Here is a 24,366-nt window from a genome sequence, read left to right on the forward strand (position 1 = left end):
CAGGTGTTGGGAAGGCACCGATTAAGGCTGTGTTACCACAGCAGAATGTGGTAACACAGTCTCTGACACAAATGCTGGTGGAGCGCGCCTCGGTGTCTAAGGTACAGAGGGGCATGGCGGCTCTTGTACCTGACCTGTTTTTTCTTCGGCAGAACGTCCTTCAATGCCGATGCGGATACTGATTCTCCCGATGGAACAGAGTTGGAACGGTGTTGATGGCGTCGTTTCTCTCGATGGTCTTTGCTGGATATCGAAGAGGACACTATGGAAGATCCAGATGGGGTCGGTGACGGACGGTCATCGGACTATTTCTTTCCTCGATGTTTTTCAACAGAGGAAGGAATTTTCTTTAGTGACGATGTAAAAGATGATGATGGAGTAATCTTTTTGAAAAGTTCCTCCATTTTATCCAGTCGGGCACACCTGCCCTTCGGCGTCATCTGAGCGCAGGTGGAACATGCGTGGACATCATGGCCTGATCCCAGGCAGAGAACACAGATGTCATGCGGGTCTGACATTGACATTGTCCGGGGACAATTAGGGCATCTTTTGAACTCCGTGGCCATTATAACAATTTTAGGCCTGGTAACTGTGGGCCATGGAAACTGAAGTAAAGTATCTGGAATCGATGGAAAAAGACTCCGAGTACTTACCGAACGGAATGTCGAAGGGAGACCAGAGAAGGGAATTTTCTTTTTTTTTTTTCTTTATATTTTATTGAATTTAAACAATTTATAATCAAGAAAACACTTCTTGTTTGAAACAAAATCAAATTAAGCACTAGTACACAGGAAATTTTAACATACGTTATTGTATCATTATCCAAGTCCTCAATCAGAGATCCAAGTTAAACCACAAGAACATTTTTTGCCTAAGCAATTTCAAAAAGGAAAATGAAGACAAACTCTGTTGATATATATCATCACTAAACAAACTTTTTATGTCTTACTTATCACTAAACATTAGGAGAAGAACTACCAGGTATTGGATTTTTCCCCACCAAAAAAGCTGTTAGCTGATTTGGCTGAAAAAAGACATAAGATAGACCTTGATACTTGATTAAACACTTACACGGGAATTTCAACAAAAACATCCCTCCAATTTCCAAAACTCTAGATCTTAAAACTAGGAATTGCTTTCTCCTTTTTTGAGTCATTTTGGAAAGATCAGGAAATACATTCACCTTGTAACCTAAAAACAGCTCAGATCTATGTCTAAAAAACATTTTTAATGACCATTCTTTATCTGCTTCCAACAGAAAAGAAACCACTAAGGTAGCGGGTACAGTCTGATCTTTCGGAGATGTTTCTAAAAAATCTGTTAGGTTAAGTTGCAACTTATCTACAAGAAGTGAATCTTTACCTTCTTTTCCTCCATCTTCTTTACTAATTTTCCCTGTTGGTATATAGTAAATTCTAGATGTTACTGGCAAAGCCTGTTCTGGGACCTTCAAAATCTCTAACATATATTTTTTTCACATCTCTTTAGGTGATATCAATTGACTTTTTGGGAAATTAATAAAGCGTAAATTTTTCCCTCTCAAAGTGTTTTCTATATTTTCTAACTTAGTAGTCAGAATCTGATTTTCTTTCATTATAGCACTCTGCAAGACTTTATTACTCTCTAATTCTACTTTTATTTTAGCAATATTCTCTTTATCGATTTTAATTTCTTTTTCTACTCCCATAAGTCTTATATCCATTTTTTCCACATACATATATACCGGCGACATCTGATTGTAAATATTATCATTTAAAGACTGGATAGCGTCCCATATAGAGTCCAAAGAAATAGTTGTTGGCTTAATCAAATCAGCTCTTTTCAACTGTGGAAAAACATGTTTTACCTCTGAGTTCCCCCATATATTAGCCTTTCTGACATTACCCCCAGGTTCCGATGGTAACATCAAGAGGCTAGGCGAATCCATAGATGGTATAATTCCCTGTTCAGGTAGATTTTGGTCATCACTGACCATCACCGGATCAGGTGTTTGAATTTGCGGCCTCTTCTTTGCTGGATTACCTGGGGGCGTTCGTTCTATCGGGGATAGAGTGGTACACAGTTCTAGAGAGGGGCCAGGTAAATCTTTCTCCTTACCCTCACTCAGCGAACTTTCACCCGATAACAGAGTTCCACGGTGAACATGAGCATCCATTGGGCCTAGCATGGTTGTAACTGTTTCCGATTGGGCCTCTTTCTCTTTGGCCCTTTGTTTTCTTACTGAGTGAGGCATCATATAATAAGCTATAACCTTCTTCTACTCACGTTTCACCAACGCTTCAGTTTGACCTTGGATCTCTCTGGGTGGAGAATCCAGGGAGGGAGACTTCTTTACCTTTTAAATCCAAGTAAATTGAAAAAGAAAGATTCCTTTTCAAATTTCTTTTCAAAGGCGCGTGCGCCCCTTAGGCAGCGCACCGGCGTCGACTGCGCGCCGCTAAGAGGGGTTGGTTTTGAGGCTTCTCGGCCGGCCCCTCGAGATGACGTCAGGAAACAATCAATGTCAGCTGCTCAACTCCAGCTTCCCTCCGATATGGCAGATGGTAATTTGGGCAGCTCGAAGGTAATTCTCTCTCCCTTCTCCACCTCCGAGAAGGGAATTCTCTGACAGAAAATATTATTATTCCGTGAGGAAAAAATTGTGAGAAAAAACTCAAAGCTCCTTCAATGCGAGGCTAAAAGCAGCATGGAAAAAAAGAGACTGAAGGGAGATCCCTGTGGCTGCAAGGATCATGGCATGCTCAGTGTGCCAGAAACTGACAGAAGTTTTCCGTGATAGGGCTCCATCGATGATGTCACCCATTATGTGAGGATTACCATCCTGCTTGTCCTGGGATAATAGGGATTCAGGGAAGGGGAACTGGGAGTGAGGAAGAGGTGGGAGGATTTGGGGAGAGGGAGGTGGAAAGAAATGGAGTACTGGGGATGGGGATGGAAGAGAAGGGGGGAAGATCTGGATAGAGAATGACAATAGGAAGAAGAAGAGAGATGGGGTGAAGAAAGGAAGCAACAGCCTTCCCCCACCACAACCCATCCCCTCTTTCCCTTATCTTCCCTTCCAAAGCCCCTTACATTTCCTCACTCTCCCTCTTTTACTTTCTCCCCCAACCTGATCTCTTCCTTCCTCCTCCCTGACAAACCCTTCACTGTCCCTAATTCACTTACTCCCCCCTGATGATCCCTGCTCCTTTTGTTTACTCCACCCCACCGTGATCCCCATTATTTTCATTCATTGCCCCCCCCCCTCCCGATGATCCCCTGTTCATGCCCTCTCTGCCCCCTCTCTATACCCTTACTCACTGGCTACTTTCATTTTGAAACAGGACGACGGCATCACGTCCTCCCTCCTCCCCTGCCTGGGCCCTGAGAGTTGTGCTTTGAACCACATGGCTCAAAGTGTGTCATTCGGGCTCCGGCAGGAGAGGACGTACGTATGTGCCGGAGGAGCTGCAAGGCTGCCCCGCTCTTCCTCCTCCTGTTTCGAATGACAGGAACCAATGAGTGAGAGAATATGGGGGGATGGGGAGGGTGAGGGTAGATTGTGCTGTCCACCACCACCAGTGCTTTCATTTTAAAGAGTCCCTGATCTTCCGGGGCAGTTTGGCCAGGATTGGCCAATTCGTTGCAAGGGCCAAATTTTGTGACCCTTATTGCAGCCACATAATTGCAGAAGACTGGGGACCCTGATTATAACCCTAGTATAAAAACAAAGCACAAAATTAGAACCTATGGTAAGCCAGCTCCATATCTCGCTACCAAAAAACGAACAGGATTATTTCTCACCCAAACTGGTCTGTTCCCCACTTTCGTCAGAAGCGAAGGAAATAGGAATGCCAATGTCCGGTTAGTAACTGGATGTGTTGGTGATAGTGCTGCTGCTGTTCTCTGTGTGTTGTTTTCACACACACATTATAGCCCTTTGTTTCATAATCTGTGCTGTGTCTCAGGCCAGCTTTTCTCTCTTATCTTTCCAATTAGTAGTAGAGATTTTTTGATCCATGCTTGGCTGAAATATTTCAGTAGCTGGTAATCTCCTTCAGGAAACAGGGAAGAGATGTTTTTGCAGGCAAAGAAGGTGGGAGTCCCTCTCTCTTGCTTAAGTTAGTCCTGCAGCTTGTTAGCATGTTGGAGGAACTTTCTTTATGCAAGTGGTTATAAGATCTCCATATTCCATGACCTTGAAAGCTGCTGGCCATAAATTCTCTTCTTCTGTGGGAAAGTAACTGTGCTCATGATTTCATCCAGAAGTCTTTTCTGCAAAGTGGCTCAAAGCAGGGAATAGACTGACAATCCTTAACCTAACTGGCTAAGCCTCATGCCTGTCCCAGCTCTGTGCTAACCACACCACCTCCCCTCTTCTGCTGAACACCAAGCAGTCAGAGAACACTTCCTTCAGAATATCTGGAGTTCTCCAGCTGACACAGAACTTGGCCTTTCCTCACCCAGGGGTGGCAACAACTAAAGGCTCCCGATACACTACCTCACCAGAAAGCTCTTTACTAGGGAGAAACAGAGCAGGAAAGATGGAGACATTTTAATTCTACTGAAATGCATTGATGGAGTGGCATTTTTAGAGGGGGCAAAGGAGGGGAAACAAACTGGTACTTTTGGATAAAAAAAAAATAATGAGGGCTATCTTCTATAGGAGAACTGGGAATCAGTATAACTGTGTACTGCTCCACATCTTTTCCCATCCCACACAGCTGGCCATTAAAGTTAATTTTGGTGACATGCCTTTCACAGGTTCTCTTTCATTTGGAGGATGACACCTTCACATTAAGGCAGTCATTTTGCTCCCCAGGTCACCGGCCTCCACCGAAGCAACACCCTTGTTCTTATCAACATGACATTACTACAACCCTGAAAAATTCACCATCCTATCTGACCACTCACACCAGCATTCCCCCTCAACCACTCCTTCCTGACTTGGTAGATGCGACTACTGTGGGCCACAGTGGCCAAAAGGGGAACAGTTTTTGAAGCCCAGCTCACTTTACAGATAACACAGCATTTTGCTGTGTGTCACAATAGCATCAAATACAGTAGAAGGAAAAGGGAGAGCCATCAAAGTGCGCTTGTTCAAAGGTACTTCTCTGGTGCCTTGAAAATAGCACCGTGGTTGAAACAGCTCAAACAAGGCGCATGAAGAATCACAGAATCTGTAATATGCCAGGGTTTCAGACATGACCAGATGCTGGCTTTTCATGTGACATGGGTATAAAGTTGGGTATGTTGTTCTATGATATGCGTCTTTCTATTCCCGTGGAGGTCTTCCCAAGGCGGGAGTTAGGCTGGGGGAGGCAACAAGGCATGTAGTTTCGCATTTTTAAAACACGGCGCGTTTTTACCAGAAAAAACCCAAAATCCGTAGAAAATGCAGGCGCAGGTGTCTGCAGGTACTGTTTCCTTGTGCACCTTTCAAAGGGAAAGCACGCCGGTACTTTCCCTTTAAAAACTGGTGCAAAGTCTGTGGGTGAAAAAGTGACTGCACGGTTTTGAATTTTGGCCCCTGGATGCTCCAACGGTGGAGGCTCTCAGCGGATGACAATACAGTGAGAGCTCAGGAGCCAAGGCCCACACACCCCAGCTCTGTGTTTGCACACCTCTCCTGGGTAACCTCTCCCAGACATTCTGCAGACAAAGCCTTTTCTTTCTGGCTGTGCTGGTTTTGCTACACAAAGTAAACCATTCTTACTTAGGTGAATCGTCTTCCTCTGTTAAATCTTCCGCCAGCTGCACAAACGCCTGGATCTTTAGAAGGAAACAAAAAAAAAAAAGAGGAGAATAGGGTTGTTTGTGCATAAACCAAGTTTAATACTGCTGAATGGCTCATGTGTGCTGACAAAATTATCCAACTATTTCTTTTGATGACTGCTTTTTGGCAAATATTTCCTGCAACAGATCATTGAAGTTTGGTGTGGAAAGCAAAAGTACATTTTGAGGGCAGTACTTTTCAAAAGCCATTTACTTGGAGGAAAGGGGCTTTTAGAAGATTGCCCATTGTTGCCATGGATAAGGGTATGACATGAACATTTTTATCTGTACGGAGTGGAGGTGTTCCGTGGGGGAGGGAAGTGCAACACCACACGTAATTTTGCATTTTCAAAACTACGTGCGTTGTCGTGAAGGGAAAGAAGCACCTGCAGAAATAAAAATGGGCAAATCTCAGTGGGTACGTTTTGCCTATGCAATTTTGCATACCATTCCCTTTGAAAACTATACAAAGTCTGCAGGGAAAAGTACTCAAGGAACTTGCAGCTACCTGCAGACCAATATTCCCTGCAAGCTATGTGTGCATGCATGCACACACACACAGGAAAACACAGCATGTATAAGCAAAGGAAACTAGAATGGTCTTTCAAAGAACACTGCACACACATGTATCCATTATGTTGCACACGTGAACTTTTTTGTGCACACTATCCACAAAATAATTAGAGGGAACATTACTGCAGACATTCAAAAATTGCTCCCGTCTGCCTATGCTGGTGCAATTTCTTTTATACATACAATTCCTTTCTACATCATCTTTAGGTCTTCCTTAAACATTGCATTTTCACTCAAACTGTGAAAACATAGCACTGGTGGCTCCACATATGCCCCAATTCGTCAGGGGTCGGCGCGCGCAAGGGGGTGCACACTAGTGCACCTTGCACGCGCTGAGCCCTCGGGGAGACCAGCTGGCTTTCCCCGTTCCCTCCTACTCAAGGTACCATCAGATGAGTAACGGTGTCAAAAAGCAGGAATAACACAGCCCGAACTTCACAATCCACTGTCTCCAAGCAGAACTCAAGAGCATAAAGGGGCAGATTTTCAAAGCCCTACATGCGTAAATCCAGGCGGGGTTACGTGGGCCGGGCCTATTTTCAAAAGGCCCGACGGCGCGCATAAAGCCCTGGGACGAGCGTATGTCCCAATGCTTTTCTGAATGGGCCGGCAGGGGGCAGGATGGGGCGGGGCAGACGATCCGGGGGCATGGCTGGGCGGTCTGGGAGGCGTGGCCGAGGACTCCAGCACAGCGGCCCTTTGCTGATGTGCCAGGGGATCGCGCACCAGCACTTGGATGGCAGGCATAACTTCCACAACAAAGGTATGGGGTTGTTTTTTTTCCGGGCTGGGGGGTGGGGAAGAAAAGTCCGAAATCGGAGTGGCCTCGGAGGGAACGGGGAAAGCCAGCTGGACGGCTCGGCGAGTGCATGGTGCACTAGTGTGCACCCCCTTGCATGCGCCGACCCCTGATTTTATAACATGTGCGCGGCTGCGCGTGCATGTTATAAAATCAAGCATACATTTGTGCGCGCCAGGGAGCGTGCAAAAACGTAGGCACGCACGTAACTTTTAAAATCTGCCCCAAAGAGAACAATTTTCAAAGCCATTTACCCAGGTTAAAAAAAAAAAAAAAAAATTTTACCCACATAAATCATCCATCCAAAAGCTTCCCTCCCTCAATGTGGCTAAGAGTACATACATTGCTCCACAATGCTTGCATGTTTAGTTTCATTAAGAGGAGGTTGTTCCTGGGGGTGTGCTTTAGTTGGGGACAAAAACACCACATTGAGATTGAAAATAACATGCATAGAGTTGAATATGCAATTAAAAATGTATCCACACAAAAAGCAAGTGCAAATGGCTGCATGTATTTTGTATCCATGACATATGTCAGAGTGAAGGCATGCGCTTACTTTTGCTTTGAAACTTGAAGCAAAGCCCATGGATAAAAAGTACCTACAGACTTTTTTTCTCTCCAAAATGCAGTTTAAAAATTGTATTTTGAGCTTGAGAATGGGAATCTAACCTGGAAGCTACAGTCGCCATTCCAAATATCTCATTTTCATGGAATATCTTTCAACTGTACAGAGGTGTTTTTATAAGAATATTTATTACCTATACAGAATCATCAAGGTAAACAGCGCCATGCAAAAATAATTCACAAGAGAATCAGCTTTGAGATGCCCAATATAATGGGCATGTCCTTAGCTGTGCTACTCTGGGCTTACCAGCAGTGCCACCTTAACCCATCTTGGGGCCCAAGGGCTTAAAGGGCAACAAGATCAAAGAGCTGGGGGTAGAGTGGGTGTGGGTGCATAACCTGGGGCTCCTTACAGATGCAAGAACCCGGGCCCCGGCCTTTCACGTCTTAAGACAGCCCTGCTTACCAGCTCAGTCACCATGATCGGCCACAGTGAGGTTAGATGCTGCGGGGAAATTCTTAGTAGCAGAACTCTGAAAAAGAGAAACATCTGGGCAGCCATCACAGAGGTTTGTCCAACACGAAGATTTTCAGTTAGGCGTTCTAGAACCAAAACAAAAATCAGTATCATTTATGGCTAACATGAAATTATTCACCTTAATGTGTGTTACAATCATGGCATTTTAAAAACATTCAACCACCTCAAAAGCTCAACAATTTGGTTTTTAAAGGGGTAACGTCACATATTCAGGACACAAACAAATAGAACTTAATTTGAAAAAAGAAACCAAAATGTTGGTTTAAGGTTAAACCAAAAAAAAAAATGTGTACACTACAGTACACGTTTGTTTAGCTAGCTGCAGCTTAGAGTGCATAGCCCTTGGTTTACTGCTTAGTGGCATTTTTTTTTTTTTTTTTATTGCCACAAGCCTTGTCAAAGCTCAATTGTATGTCCCGATACAGAAATGTAACAGTAGTTCAATTTAGCCAGTCTCTTCTTAGCTGCTACCAGTGAGCCAACACACTGAAAGCCATTTAGATCTGTAAAACAAAAACTGAGGCCAAATAAAAAATGATGTGATTCTGCTTTAGTACAGCGATACTGCACCCACTTCATCCTACCCCACCCCAATCTAAAATGGTAAAAAAGGCAACCAGCACAAACTCTAAAGCATCTCTTGTGACTCCTACGGTAATACCAAGAGAATCAAATCTTTCCCAGACCCCTGTTGCTGCTGGTAGATGGTAAGCAAACACTCCCAATGGAAATGAGAGCTGGCATGGAGATGCTTTTTTGGCTCAGCATCTATGTTTTGGGAGAGGAAAAAAAAAGGACAAATCCTTTTTGAGAGCTCCATTTTTCCTTTCCTTGTAAATTGTTTGTAGAGCTACAATTTGCAAATTTTTTTTTAATTTCTAGCAAGGAAGACGAAGACCAAAGATATAAGAGCAGTCATGTCCCATTTCCACAGTGCCGCAGGATGCCGTTTGTACCTTGTATGAGAGGAAGATACAGGTGGTACTGGTCGAGCTCTCCACTGAAGATGGAGAAGGCCTGGCGCTTCAGTAACATGGCTTTCTGCTCAGAACTTGGGAAAAGTTTCAAGGAGCTGCTTTGCATGTCTGTAATAAAGGAAGTGCAATGATTACGATGCATTCTAAACAATTAATGAATGAAATTTGACATGTGACTTCTGAACTGGATTGTAATCAGATTGGTCTCTGTATCATCCTTCTGTTTACATAACCTTTTAAAATATCAACGGAGAAATTTTACCACCTGTTAATTTTCTATGAATCCTGCTACATCAGTCCAAACAAGTAGATTATGTTTCTCTACCAGCAGATGGAGGCAGAGCATACAGTTTTCCTTGTGACATCAACACCACCACTTAGCGGAGATGCACCACAGAGATAACCAGTATTCCTATGACAAAGCACTAAACAGGTCATAAAAATGTGAACCACCAAATGCAAAAAACATTTAAAAATTGTGAAAGAAAATTCTCTTACACCACACTACTTGACCGCACCCTGAGGAAAAATAGAAACCAACATATCGAAAAGGTGGACAGGAGATAGCAGATAAATACTGAGAAGATGAAAAGCTGTTCCTCTGCAATAAATAAGAATAAAGACATTCACCTGATAACAATACTCTTATCACAGCCCAAATTCCCAGGAGGATCCTGGACTGTTGAGTATTCATGGAAAGAAAATGAACAGGTAATACAATTTCTCCTTCCATTTCATCCTGCTACACCAGTCCAGACAAGTGGGAAGTACCAAAGCCCTCTATTCTGGGAAGGAAGGCCGCACTGAGAATACCAGCCCCAAAAGCTGCATTCTCCTTAGTAAAAGTATCTAAAATTGTAATACTTAGAAAAGGAATACACTGACGACCAAATAACCACCTTACAAATGTTCACAGGCAGCGCAGCAATTGCTTCCACTCAGGAAGACTGGGCTCTAGTGGAATGAACTAAGAATTTCTGGGGCCTAATGGCCTCTTAGCAACTACACTGAAAATAGGGTATCCTTGATCAACCTCGCCAGAGTTGCTAGAGAGGCCACTTCACCCTATGTGGGCCTCCAAATAGACTGAACCATCTATCCTTCCTACAGAAAGGATTAGTGACTTCCAAATCCCTAATGAGAACTCGATGGACATTCATAACCTCAATGACTTATTGCTGCCCTGACACTCCTCTTTAGTAAAGACTGGCAAAGAAATAGACTACTTGAGATGAAATACTGACATTACTTTCAGAAGAAAAGATGGTACATGACAAAGAGATATAGAGTCTGATTCAAACACCACAAAAGGATCCCTGCAGACAAGAGCCTGAAGTTCAGAGATATGTTGATCCGAACAGACGGCTACCAGAAAAAACATCTTTAAGGATAAATCCTTAATCAGATGCTTGTTTTAGAGACTCAAATGGAGGATACACTTGCACCTTCAGAACCATGTTGCGATCCCACTGAGAAACAATCGGCTTAAATGGAGGCCATACACTCTTCACCTCATCTAGATGGGAGGCAGCCAAGATGCCCTGAATTCTGCCCCTATAACAGGATATAGCAGCTACCTGAATCTTAAACGTTTTATCCAAGCCTCACTGAAGAAAGGCTAAAATAAGGGGATATTTGCATGCCACGAAGAAACCAACCATTCCTTGCAGGATGATTCAAAGAGATGCCAGATCCTAACATAAGCCAGAGAAGTGAAAGTCTTACAGGTTTTCAGGAGAGTAGAAATTACCAAAGAAGAGTAATCTTTCTTCCTCTGGCGCAAGCTTTCAAGAGCCAAGCCATATCAGATCCCACATCAAACGTCCTTGGACATCTGGGAGATGAAGAGGGCTGTCTATTTTCAACCTCATTAGATCTGCACACTAAAATGTTCTCAGTCAATCTTTAGCCATGAGAATCACATGAATACTCTCCAACTTTATTCTTTGTAAGATTCTTCCTATTTGTGGCAATGGTGGGAAGATTTAAAGTAAGTATATTCTTGGTCATGGTTGAACTAGGACATCTATTCCTTCAGCCCCGAACTCCCCGCAATGACTGAAAAAACAGTGAAGCTTGGCAATTGTTATGAATTGTCATCAGATCCATGTGAGGTAAGCCCCACTAAAGTACTATATGATAAAAAGTGTCTTGACTGAGTTTCACATTTGCCTGGATCCAGGAAATTCTAGCTGAAAAACATTTCCGGCTTGAACATTTTCTTGATCAGAGGGAAGAGGAGATGTCTCTTCCAACACCCTTAGACTTCGGGTACCTCTTTGTCTGATCATATATGCCATTGCTGTCGCACTGTCACCACATTCCCCTTTATCAAAGGAAAAAAGAGGCAAAGAGTTAATCTTATTGACCTGGTCTCCAATCTGTTGATGGACCAAGCAGCCTACTCCTAAGACCAGAGGTCTTGAGCTACTTGATCCAGACAATGTGCTCTCCAACCTAACAGACTCGCATCCAATGTAATAAGTATCCATGAGGAGGTTTCAGAATCACACCCCTCAACAGATTCTGAGGGACTGTCTTCCAAAGGAGGCTATTCTTCAATGGCATGGACAAACAGGTGATATCTGTAATCCTGAGAATGAGGCAATTAGCGAGGCAGAATGATTTGTTGTTTTGTTTAGTATGTTAAATCTAGTGCCCTGATGTGCCTGATGAATATGCAAATTTGATGTTTTTTTAATGCTTTGTTATGTAATTATTTTATGAATGTCATTTTGTACCCTGCTTCGATCCTTGTAGAGCAGGGGTCAGGAACCTTTTTGGCTGAGAGAGCCATAAACGCCACATATTTTAAAATGTAATTCCATGAGAGCCATACAATATGTTTAAAACTAAATACAAGTAAATGTGTGCATTTTATGTAAGATCACACTTTTAAAGTACAATAAGTCTCTGAAAATATTACACCAGGCCTTAAGACACCAATACATCTCCTATTAGGAAAACGGACCAAGTCAGGCTGCTATAGAGTCCTACACAGAAACTACACGCCAGCAGAAAACCTCACCTGAATCACGTGCTGTCCCTCACCTAACATAGAATAAAGAGACCAAAACGCATAACAAGAAGCATGCAGACAAAAACTGAATTGGAAACTGCAACAAGCCAGAGTCTCTGTATGCAGTGTAACAAAGGAAAAAAGAAACATCACACATCCTTATAAAACAAATCAAGAAATATAAAATCATCAGCAGTAAAACTGTACTAACAAAAAGAACATATTTCGAAACAGCTGATGAGTGGAATATCCAATAATTAAAAACTTATATAAAACATTTCCAGATACCAACAAAATATTTCAAAATAGCAGACACAAAGATCCAGTAATGAAAAATAATAAGGATACAAAAATTTTTTTGCTCTGCATACCTGGGAACGTTTGATATCCAGGTGTCCTGAGATTGTTCTGAATTAGCAGGAGGTGGGGTGGTTTGCTTGGAACTTTCTCCTCTCTCAGTCACATACCAGCGCTCTCTCTCACACTGGCTCTCAATGACACACCTATACACACATGCTCTCAGTCACTCACATATAAAAATGTTTTTTCTCTCTCACTTATATAGGCTCTTAATTACACATTTACACACATGCTGTCTATCTTTTCACGCTTACACACACACAGGCTTTCAATCACATAAATACATGCTGTCTTTTTCTCTCACACACAGACTCTCATTCACATGCTTACAAACATGTCCTCTCTTTCTCTCATTTACACACAGGCTCTCAATCACATACTCACATGCTCCCTCACCTAAATCAGCTCTCAATCACACACATACACACATGGTCTCTCTCTCTCATTTAAACACAGGCTCTCAATCACATACTCACATGCTCCATCACCTAAACCAGCTGTCAATCAGACACAGACACACATGATCTCTCTCTTACTTATACACACAGGCTCTTAATCATACATACACATGATCTCTCTCACACACAAAGGATCTCAATCATACACACATACTCTTTCAAACAAACAGGTTTTCAATTACAAACTTACACATACAGGTTCCCAATGGTAAACTTACATTCATGCTCTCTCTCTCACAGGCAGGATCTCAATCACAGACATACTCTCTTTCACATATACAGGCTCTCAATCATTCACATACATGCAATCTCTCACTCACACACACAGGATCTCAAACACACATGCTTGCTCGCTCATTCATTCACTCTTTCTCTCCCCCTTCCCCCCCCCCCCCCCGGGAACTCGCGGCAGCAGCAGCCACCTCCCAACGCTAACCTCCTTCATTTTCAGCCCTCGCGGAGGCGAAGGCGGAGTCCCATCGGCCGCGGTTGAAGATTTTCATTTTCCTCCGAGCCGCGCTGCAGTCTTCTTCCCGGACACTAGCGTGCCTGCACGGGTCTACCCGCGCAGGCACCCGATGCTCTCCACTTCCTCTTCCGGGCCGCGGGAAGAAGAGAGCACCGGCGTGCTCTCTTCTTCCCGCGGCCCGGAAGAGGAAGTGGAGAGCATCGGGTGCCTGCGCGGGAAGACCCGCGCAGGCGCCCGATGACTCCAGCGCTGGCACCCGGCTGACACCCGATGACTCCCGCGCAGGCACCCCGATGACTCCAGTCGGCGTGCTCTCTTCTCCCCCCCCCTCCCCGCGGCCCGGAAGAGGAAGTGGTGAGCATCGGGTGCCTGCGCGGAAGAAGAGACCACGCTAGTGTGGTCTCTTCTTCCCGCGCAGGCACCCGATGCTCTCCACTTCCTCTTCCGGGCCGCGGGGGGGGGGGGGGGGGGGAGAAGAGAGCACGCCGGTGCCGCTGACTCCAGCTGTCCTGCCGCGTTCCGCCCGGGCTGACAGCATTTTAAGCCCGGGCGGCGGAGGACCGGGGAGCAGCTGGGTCAGCGGGGAACCGCGAAGTATGGCGACACTTGTCTGCGAGCCAGATGCAGCCCTCAAAAGAGCCATATCTGGCTCGCGAGCCATGGGTTCCCGACCCCTGTTGTAGAGTGTGTGTAACAAATCTTGTAAATAAATAAAATAAATAAATAAATCTCCTCCACCTCCAAGTGAAAAGGAAAGGCCTTAGAAGACTTTGGAACTTCCTTAATAATGGGGTCCCAGTTAAGAGTTTCCTCAACTTTGGAGTCCACAATTTGCAGCAATGAAACCAATTAGTGCCCAAATCTCATCCTTATGGGGAGATAAATAATTATTTCTCCGTCCTCCAGAGAAGCTCAGCTAGCAGAATCCCACTGCTCTTCAGCTTCTTCCAAAAGTGTCTCCTCAGGAAAGGAAGCCTTTGATTTTTTACTGGGCACTTGATCCCCTGGCTGAAACCTGGAGGAAAGCCCTTTATTCGCAGGTGATCTCCCCTTCCAACCAGGCCTCTAAATTGCAAAAAAGGCCTGGTACAGAAATCTAAAAATTTCAGGAGAAAAATCACCCAGAGAATGCATATCCTGTGTGAGAAGTGGATATGGCTTTATGCCCATTGGGGCCAACACTGGGAAACACGCAAAATACACTGCTGAACACTGTTCCCTCTAAGCTGTGCGCTTGTGCCAGCGTACACCAGTTGTGAATCTTGCACACACAGCAAAACATAGCATGCATGGAAAATCCCAATATTATTTGCATTATACAGGCTCGTAGTGCACAAATTTGAACTTGGCTTAAACAAAATTGCACAAAAAACATTTTTGCGCGTGAAATCTTTCAAAAATTTGAGGGAACATTGCCGCTGAATTGGAGCTGGGAGGCCAAGAGACTCGCAGAGGAAGAATCTAAAATGGCACCGATCCTGCCAAAACTAGTGATTCTGAGGCCTCTCCCAGCCTGTGCTCTGACCACAGCACAGCTAAAGAGTTCTTCCCGACTGCTTCCACAGTGGCAGCCAACAGCTCCAAGGCCCAAGATGATTCCCTGTGAACTTCTCTGTTTCAGAGGCATGTGACACAAAGGGGCCTAGGAGAGCTCCTGCAGTTGCAGACTGCACTAGTGGTCATACTCAACCTTGTCCAAGAGGAGGCCATCAGCTATCCCGCTCCCCCCCAATCAATGTAGGATGGATAAAAACCATAGCCGGCTGAAAACAGAACAATCTCCCCAAAATCACTTACCTGATTCAGGCAACTTATCTCAGCTCCTTTGAGCTTTGCTCCTTTTTCTCAACTTTAGCAGGCATTCAAAGTATGAGTTGGAGATGGGAGGCTGGGGGAGAGGCAAATTGAGGAGAATCCAGTGGGAGCACTGAGAAGAGAGGATAATCTTGCTGGTGGCTGAAAATAATTAGTAAGTACTGCTTGGAGAAATTTTAGTACTTAAAGGTTTTGGGGAGAAGTAAGCTATTGGGGTATATTCTTGAGTGTGTTTGTGTGTCTGTATTAAATAGGTAGAGGGCAGGCAAAAACCAGGAGTTTTGTGTGTTTGTCTTTCCCTCCCTCCCACCCTTTAATTTATAGGTAGGTGACGCTTTCACACTAAAAAAAAAAAAAAATTTTAATCAATCAGCCTTTTAACTTAAATTCAGAAATTCCCCACACCATATCAAGAGTTTAATCATTCCCTTGTAGGTCACTACCAGATAAATTGTGAATACACTGGCTGTTGTGGTACATGTGGGCACCAATGACATAGTACAATGTGGGAGGGAGGTTCTGGAAGCCAAATTTAGGCTCTTAGGCAGAAAGCTGAAATCCAGAACCTCCAGGGTAACATTCTCTGAAATACTTCCTGTTCCATGCGCAGGACTCCCAGAGGAAGGCGGAGCTCGGAGTCTCAAATGCATGGATGAGACGATGGTGCAAGGAAGAGGAATTCAGTTTTGTAAGGAATTGGATAACTTTTGGGTATGGGGGGGAAGCCTTTAAGAAGGGATGGGCTCCACCTTACCAGGGTGGAACCGGGCTGCTGGCATTAACCTTTAAAAAGGAGATGGATTTAATTTAAAAACTGCTCTAAGGGGAAAGCAGACAGTCACTTAGCAGCACATGGTTCGGAGGGAGGCATCTTTGAAGGATACTAATGAAGCATTAGAGTTAAGGCATCAAATAGAGAGGTTCCAATAATAAGAAAAGTAGTTCAAGTGCCTAAAATTAAAGACTCACTTGAGCTAAAAGATTCCAATTTATCCCTGTCAACTGAAAAGCAGAATGTTAATAAAACAGAACCCACTTTGATATGTTTGTATGCTAATGCCAGAAGTCTAAGTAAGATGGAAGAGTTAGAGTGTATAGCAGTGAATGATGACAGACTTAATTGGCATCTCAGAGACATGGTGGAAAAAGAGGATAACCAACGGGATAGTGCTACACCAGGGTACAAATTATATCAACATGATAGAGAGGAGCAACTTGGTGGCAAGGTGGCACAGAGTCCAACAGGATAAAGATCCTGCAAGAGACTAAATGTACAATTTAATTTTTATGAGTAGAAATCCTTTGTGCGTTGGGGAAGAGTATAGTAATAGGAGTATACTGCTGACCACCTGGCCAAAATGATGAGACTGAGAAATTAAGAAAGCTAACCAAATTGGTAGTGCAGTAATAATGGGAGATTTCAATTACCTCAATATTGACTGGGTAAGTGAAATATCAGGACATACTAGAGATAAAGTTCCTGGGTGGAATACATGTCAGTTTTATGAAGCAATTGATGCAAGAACAGGCAAGAGGGAGCAATTTTAAATCTAATTTTCAGTGGAGCACAAGATTTGGTGAGAATTAATGGTGGTGGGGCCGCTTGGCAATAGTGATCATTATATAATCAAATTTGAATTAATGACTGGAAGGGGGAAGTAAATAGCTCTAGCACTAAACTTTCAAAAGGGAAACTTTAATAAAATGATAAAAATAGTTTAAAAAAAATAAAAACCGAAAGGTGCAGCTACAAAGGTTAAGGGTATGCAACAGGCATGGAAACGTAAAAAAAAATCTTACATGCACAGTCCAGATGTATTCCACGCATTAAGAAAGGTGGAAGGAAGGTCAAACGATTGCCAGCATGGCTAAAAAGTGAGGTGAAAAAGGCTATTTTAGCCAAAAGATCTTCATTCAAAAACTGGAAGAAGGATCCATTAGAAGAAAACAGGATAAAGCATAATCACTGGCAAGTTAAATGTAAGACATTGATAAGACAGACTAAGAGAGAATTTGAAAAGAAGTTGGCCATAAAGGCAAAAACTCAATTAAAAATTTTTAAAATATATCTAAAGCAGAAAGCCTGTGAGGGAGTTGGTTGGACTGTTAGATGATCGAAGGGTTAAAGGTGCACTTAGGGAAGATAAGGCCATCGCGGAAAGACTAAATGCATTCTTTGCTTCAGTGTTTACTAAAAAGGATGTTTGGGAGAAACCCGTTCCGTAGACCGTTTAAGAATGATGATTCAGATGAACTGAACCAAATCACGGTGAACCTGGAAGATGAGGTAGACCAGATTGAGAAACTGAAGAGTAGTAAGTCACCTGGACTGGACGGTATACACACCAGGGTTCTGAAAGAACTAAAACATGAAATTTTAGACCTATTTCAATCAATTTACCACCTATCATTAAAATCATATATTCTACCTGAAGACTGGAAGGTGGCCAACATAACCCTGATATTTAAAAAGGAGTCCAGAGGTGATCCTGGAAACCATAGACCGGGGAGCCTGACTTCAGCGCCAGGAAAAATTGTGGAAACTGTTATAAAGAATAAAATCACAACACATTTAGACAAACATTGTTTAAAGGGACACAGCCAGCATGGATTTACCCAAGGGAAGTCTTGCTCAAATCTCCTACTTTTTTTTTTTTTTTTGAAGGGGCAAATAAACATATGGACAAAGGTGAACTGGTAGATGCAGTGTATTTGGATTTTCAGAAGGCGTTCGACAAAGTCATGCATGAGAGGCTTCTAAGAAAACTAAAAAGTCATGGGATAGGAGGGGATGTCCTTTTATGGACTGCAAACTAATTAAAAGACAGGAAACAGTAGGATTAAATGGTCTGTTTTTACATTGGAGAAAGGTAAACACTGGAATGCCTCAGGGATCTGTACTTGGATGGTGCTTTTTAATATATTTATAAATGATCTGGAAAGGGGTACAACGAGCGAGGTGATCAAATATACGGATGACACAAAAATAAGTAGAGTAGTTAAATCTCAAGCGGATCATGATAAATTGCAGGAGGACAGTGTGAGACTGGAAGATTGGGCTTCCAAATGGGAGATCAAACTTAATGTGAACTAGTGCAAAGTGATGCATATAGGGAAAAATAACCCTTGTTGTAGTTACACAACATTAGGTTCTATCTTAGGAGTTACCAACCAGGATTGAGATCTAGGCATCATAGTAGATAATACTTTGGAATTGTCTGCTCAGTGTACTATGATGGTCAAAAAAAACAGAATGTTAGGAATTATTAGGAAGGGAATGGCGAATAAAACGATGGATGTCATAATGTTGAGATTACTTACCTGGTAATCTTCTTTTCCTTAGTGTAGACAGATGGACTCAGTACAAATGGGATAGTATCCGTGTGCTAGCAGTTGGAGACAGATCTGACATCAGCACGGGGTATATAGCCCCACAGGAAGCGTAGCGATTCAGTAATCTTCCTTGCAAAAGCTGTTATGGATGTGTGTACTGACGTTCAGTGAAAAGTGAAAAAGTGAAAACAGGATTCCCCTGACCAATTGACAGTGGCTGGAGACCGCCAGCATTCACAACCGGAAGGCGTTGACACCTGGTAGAGTGTACGCTTTTATGGAAACAAAGGCCATGGCTTACCTGGAATCGGTGAAACCCATGTACACAGGCAGCTGGGCAGGATGCTGAGTCCATCTGTCTACACTAAGGAAAAGAAGATTACCAGGTAAGTAATCTCAACATTTCCTGGCGTGTAGCCAGATGGACTCAGTACAAATGGGATGTACAAAAGCTTTACTCCCAGCCAGGGCGGGAGGCTGCCTGAGGACCATGTAGTACCGCCCTCGCAAAAGCAGAGTCCTCCCTGGCCTGGACATCCAGACGGTAGAACCTGGAAAAGGTATGGAGGGAGGACCACGTCGCTGCTTTACAGATTTCTGCCGGCGACAGCATCCTGGATTCAGCCCAAGATGCCGCTTGTGCTCTGGTAGAATGAGCCTTGACCCGCAGAGGCGGAGCCTTCCCCGCCTCCACGTAGGCTGCTCTGATAACTTCCTTAATCCAGCGGGCAATGGTGGGCTGAGAGGCCGCTTCACCTTGCTTCTTCCCGCTGTGTAGGACGAACAGGTGGTCCGTCTTTCCCAGGTCTTGTGTCATTTCCAGATACCTGGACAGCAATCTGCCGATGTCGAGATGGCGCAATAAACGTCCTTCTTCAGATGTCTTCAAACCTGCCGAGGTCGGCAAGGATATGGTTTGGTTAAGATGAAACTGTGAAACCACTTTAGGGAGAAAGGAGGGAACCGTCCGAAGATGGATAGCCTCTGGAGTGAGTCTTAGAAAGGGATCACGGCAGGACAGTGCTTGTAGCTCAGAGATGCGGCGTGCAGAGCACACCGCCAGCAAGAACACCAACGTCAAGGTTAGAGACCGGAGAGACAAGCCCCGAAGGGGTCTGAAGGTGGACCCCGCGAGAAAATCCAAAACAAGATTGAGGTTCCATAAGGGCACAGGCCTCTTTAGTGGCGGACGAATATGCTTGACTCCTTGCAGGAAACGGGAAACATCTGGGTGCTTGGAGATGGTCTTGCCGTCCCCTCCTGGGACCATAGCAAGACAGGCCGCCACCTGAACTTTAATGGAGCTGAGGGAGAGACCCTTCTGAAGCCCATCCTGCAGGAAATCCAGCACAATAGGTATTGTGGTGGCATGTGGATTGGTGCCGTGAGTGTCGCACCATGTTTCAAACACCCTCCATATGCGAACGTAGGTGAGGGATGTGGAAAACTTGCGAGCTCGGAGGAGGGTATCAATCACGGGCCCCGAGTAACCTCTTTTCTTCAGTCTAGCCCTCTCAATGGCCAGACCGTAAGAGAGAATTGAGCTGGATCCTCGTGTAGGATGGGACCTTGACGTAGAAGGTCCCGGAGAGGAGGCAGGGGAAGAGGCTCCCCTGCCAGTAGTCTTCTCATGTCCGCGTACCAGGGTCTTCTTGGCCAGTCTGGTGCCACTAGAAGAACTAGGCCCCGGTGTTTCCGAATCTTGTGGACGATGGCGTCCAGCAGCGGCCACGGAGGAAAGGCTTATAACAGAGTCCTTGGCGGCCACGGCTGGACCAGGGCATCGATTCCGTGCGAGAACGGGTCGCGCCTGCGGCTGAAGTATCTGGGTACTTGCGCATTGGCCTTGTCCGCCAATAAATCCATGTCCGGAATCCCCCAGTGATCCACAATCATCTGGAAGGCTGTGGGTGACAGCTGCCACTCTCCCGGATTTAGCCTTTCTCTGCTGAGGAAGTCCGCTGTGGTATTGTCCTTTCCGGCGATGTGGACGGCGGAAATGTCCAGAAGAGTCGCCTCCGCCCAAATCATCAGCGGGGCGATCTCCCGGGATACCTGTCGGCTTCTGGTTCCGCCCTGACGGTTGATGTAGGCCACCGTGGTGGCGTTGTCGGACATCACTCTGACAGCTCTGTGCTTCAGCCTGTGAGCGAATCGAAGGCATGCCAATCGGACTGCCCGGGCCTCCAGGCGATTGATGTTCCACGTGGACTCCTCTCTGTTCCATCGGCCTTGCGCGGTGAGTTCTTCGCAATGTGCTCCCCAGCCGCTCAGGCTGGCATCCGTGGTGAGCAAGGTCCACGTGGGCGGGGACATCTTGGACCCCCTGCTCAGGTGGTGGGACTGCAACCACCACCGCAACCGGACCCGAACTCCGGCTGGTAACGGAAGGTGCGTGGAATAGTCCCGTCGACGGGGGCTCCAGCGAGAGAGCAGGGAATGCTGTAGAGGTCTCATATGGGCCCGCGCCCAAGGCACCACTTCCAGGGGGATGCCATGAGACCCAGAACCTGCAAATAATCCCAGGCTATGGGCCAACTGGCTCCCATCAGATACTGGATGCGCTGCCGAAGTTTCAACTGTCTCTTGGTCGTAAGACTGACCGTGTCTGCCCGGGTGTCGAACTGCACTCCCAGATATTCTAGCGATTGGGAAGGCTGTAGGCAGCTCTTGCTGAGGTTGATTACCCAGCCCAAGCTTTCCAGAAGGGCGATCACTCTGTCGGTAGTCTGAAGGCTCTCCTCTCGAGATTTCGCCCTGATCAGCCAGTCGTCTAGGTAGGGATGGACCAGAATCCCTTCTCGCCTGAGTGCTGCTGCAACCACTATTACCACTTTGGTGAATGTCCGGGGTGACGTGGCCAACCCGAAGGGTAAAGCCCGAAACTGGAAGTGGAGGCCCAGAACCTTGAAGCGCAGGTAGCGCTGATGATCTGGATGGATCGGAATATGAAGATATGCTTCTGACAGGTCTAATGCCGTGAGGAATTCTCCGGGCTGGACTGCGGCTTTGACGGAGTGCAGAGTTTCCATGCGAAATCTCGGTACCCGTAAGTACCGATTGACGGACTTGAGGTCCAGAACAGGTCGAAAGGTGCCCCCTTTCTTGGGTACCATGAAATAAATGGAATAGTGTCCAGAATTCACTTCCCAGGCAGGTACTGGGATGATGGCGTTCAAGGACAGGAGCCTCGCCAGGGTAGCTTCCAATGCTGCCTTCTTGTGCAGAGGACATGACGATTCCACAAACTTGTCCGGAGGAAGATGATGAAAATCCAGATAATATCCTTCCCGGATAACGGCGAGGACCCACTGGTCCGACGTGATCTCGACCCATCTGGGGTAGAAGAGGGTCAACCTGCCCCCTATGGCTCCGTCCCCCAGATGAATCGGCAAATTCTCATTGTGAGGCGCGACCGGGACCCGAGCCCGGACCAGCCCCCCGCTTGCGCTGCTTGGTCCGAAAGGACTGATTCCTGGCCTGAGGACGTGTTGCCTGATAGCGCCCCCTATATGGAACAAAGCGTTGTGAACTCCTGCCCCTGGAGGGCCGTGGAAAGGAGCGCTGTCCCCTTCTGTACCGATCCTCCGGCAGTCTAGGCACCGGAGAGGCACCCCAGGTAGTGGCTAGCTTATCAAGGTCACTGCCAAACAGAAACGAGCCCTGATACAGAGCTGCCTCCTGGCGGCTACAGAGGATGAAATCCCCTTAGCTGTAGTCCGGACCAAACCCGAAGCTGTATCTGTGAGAAAGGAAAGAGCTGACTCCATGTCAGCCGCTGAAGCGTTGTTCCTGACCTGAGACAAACTCGGGGTAAGCGGCTGGCTACAAGCTGCGGACCTGAGCTTGCAACTTGGAGATCCGCTCCTCTGTGAGGAAAACTTTCCCCTGCCTGGTATCGAATTGTGCTACCAGAAACTCCAGCGTCTGGGAAGGGCTCAGGTGGCTCTTGGCCCGATTGACGATCCATCCCAATGAGCTCAGGAGTCGCAGGACTAGATCGACTGAAGTTCAGCAGCGATTCTCCAACTTTGCCTGGATCAACCAGTTGTCCAAATAGGTATGTACAAGGACCCCCTCTCTCTGCAGGCTCGCCACACCACCATCATCACTGTGGTGAAGGTCCTGGGAGCCATGGCTCCCAGCACCGCTCTTCGTTTTTGTTCATACGAGCAGGGGGATACCAGAAATTTTTCCTTTAGAGACCGAGCAAATTCTAACGCGTAACCGTGTTTTATCACATTTAGGATCCACTGGTCTGATGTGATGGTAGCCCACTCCTCGTAAAATAGTGTCAGTTGACCTCCTATTCTCGGAACCAAGAAGTGGACCTGCATCGCTTCATTGGGAAGATTTAGCCCAAGTGATCCCTGTGGGCCTTTCCCTGCCAGATCGCGGACCACGAAAGGACTGCCCCACAGGAGTGCTGCTTGCCCAAAGGCTGTCTAGTGGAAGAGCCTGATGATCTGGATGCCCTAAACTTGAGGTTACCCTTAAAACGGGAGTGTTGAGATGAGGAGCTTCTCGCCTTTGGCTTATCCTCCAGCAACTTATCTACTTTGTTCTCTCCCAAAGACTTAATCATCTCCTCCAAGTCCTTGCTGAACAGCAATTTCCCTTTGAAAGGCAGGAACCTAAGCTGGTTCTTGGAAGCCACATTTGCCGCCCAATTCCATAACCACAGGAGCCTGCGGAGGTTCAGAGGAGATCATAAAGAGAATCCACGCTATAGGCCACCACGGCTTCCACCCGCTCTGCCTGGTGAACATCAGAATCAGCAAGGTCCTGTCCTGCTGCAACTACTAAACCCAACACAGTCCTGCGCACAGCATAAAACGGCTGTACATGGCCGCCCGAATGCCGAGGGCCGACACCTCAAAATTCTTCTTGAGGTGTGCTTCCAGCTTCCTATCTTGAAGGTCCTTTAGGGCCATAGCCCCAGTGACAGGAACTGTAGTCTTCCTTGTAACCGCCGAGACTAAAGGATCCACTTTTGGGACTCTGAGCAAATCCAGAGTGTCCTCAGGCAACGGGTACAACCTATCCATAGCTCGGCTGACCTTCAGCCCCGTGTCTGCAGTGTCCCCACTCCCAGAACAAGTCAGTGACTGATGCGTGGAAGGGAAAAGACCTAGTTGGACCTCTCAGGCCCACCATGACAGGATCCACAGAACCTAATTTGCTGACCTCCTGAGGGCACTCAATACTCAGTTCCTCCAGAACCACAGGTATCAGGGGACGAGTTCTTCTCTGCGAAAGAACTGTACAACTCTAGGATCATCCCCCTCCACCAGAGCTGGACTGTCCAGCGCCTGGTCACCCAAGGCCAGGTCCGCTCCCGGGGGGGTCCTGCCCTGTTGAGTCCCTCCGGAGCCGAAACATCCCGGGAAGGCTCAGACATGGGTTGCGCCTCTGAAGCCCCTCGAGGCCGTCCGTATGTCGAGGCCCCCGACCTCTCCAGAATTCTGGGCTTTTTAGCAGGGCGGAAGGAGGATTCATTCCCGCCCCCCCCCCCCCCCGGTGCTTCACAGATCTCCTGGGTTTGAAGGCCTTATGCAGCAGCAAGACAAAGTCAGAGGAAAAACTGGAAAAGGAGTCTGAGTCCTCTCTAGTGTCCCCCTTGTCTTCTGCAGCGGATATATCAGGCTCTGGACCCCCCCGGAGGCCCCCGCCTGAGGAGACAATGCCGGCAGGAAATCCCCCTCTG

General features: G+C 46.1%; 1 protein-coding gene across 8 annotated transcripts in view; it reads right to left on the reverse strand.

Moving 5' to 3' along the window:
• Positions 1–24,366, reverse strand: part of DOP1B (DOP1 leucine zipper like protein B) — a 299,309-nt gene that overhangs the window by 11,621 nt on the left and 263,322 nt on the right. For all 8 annotated transcript variants that reach the window (XM_029603491.1, XM_029603487.1, XM_029603486.1 and 5 more), the window contains 3 exons: positions 9,185–9,313; positions 8,157–8,293; positions 5,696–5,751 (listed from right to left, as the gene is read on the reverse strand). In XM_029603491.1, coding sequence (XP_029459351.1) covers positions 5,696–5,751; positions 8,157–8,293; positions 9,185–9,313 — 322 coding nt within the window. The remainder of the gene's footprint in view (positions 1–5,695; positions 5,752–8,156; positions 8,294–9,184; positions 9,314–24,366) is intronic.

Source organism: Rhinatrema bivittatum, chromosome 5 (genome assembly GCF_901001135.1).
Source record: "Rhinatrema bivittatum chromosome 5, aRhiBiv1.1, whole genome shotgun sequence".
Taxonomy (NCBI): domain Eukaryota; kingdom Metazoa; phylum Chordata; class Amphibia; order Gymnophiona; family Rhinatrematidae; genus Rhinatrema; species Rhinatrema bivittatum.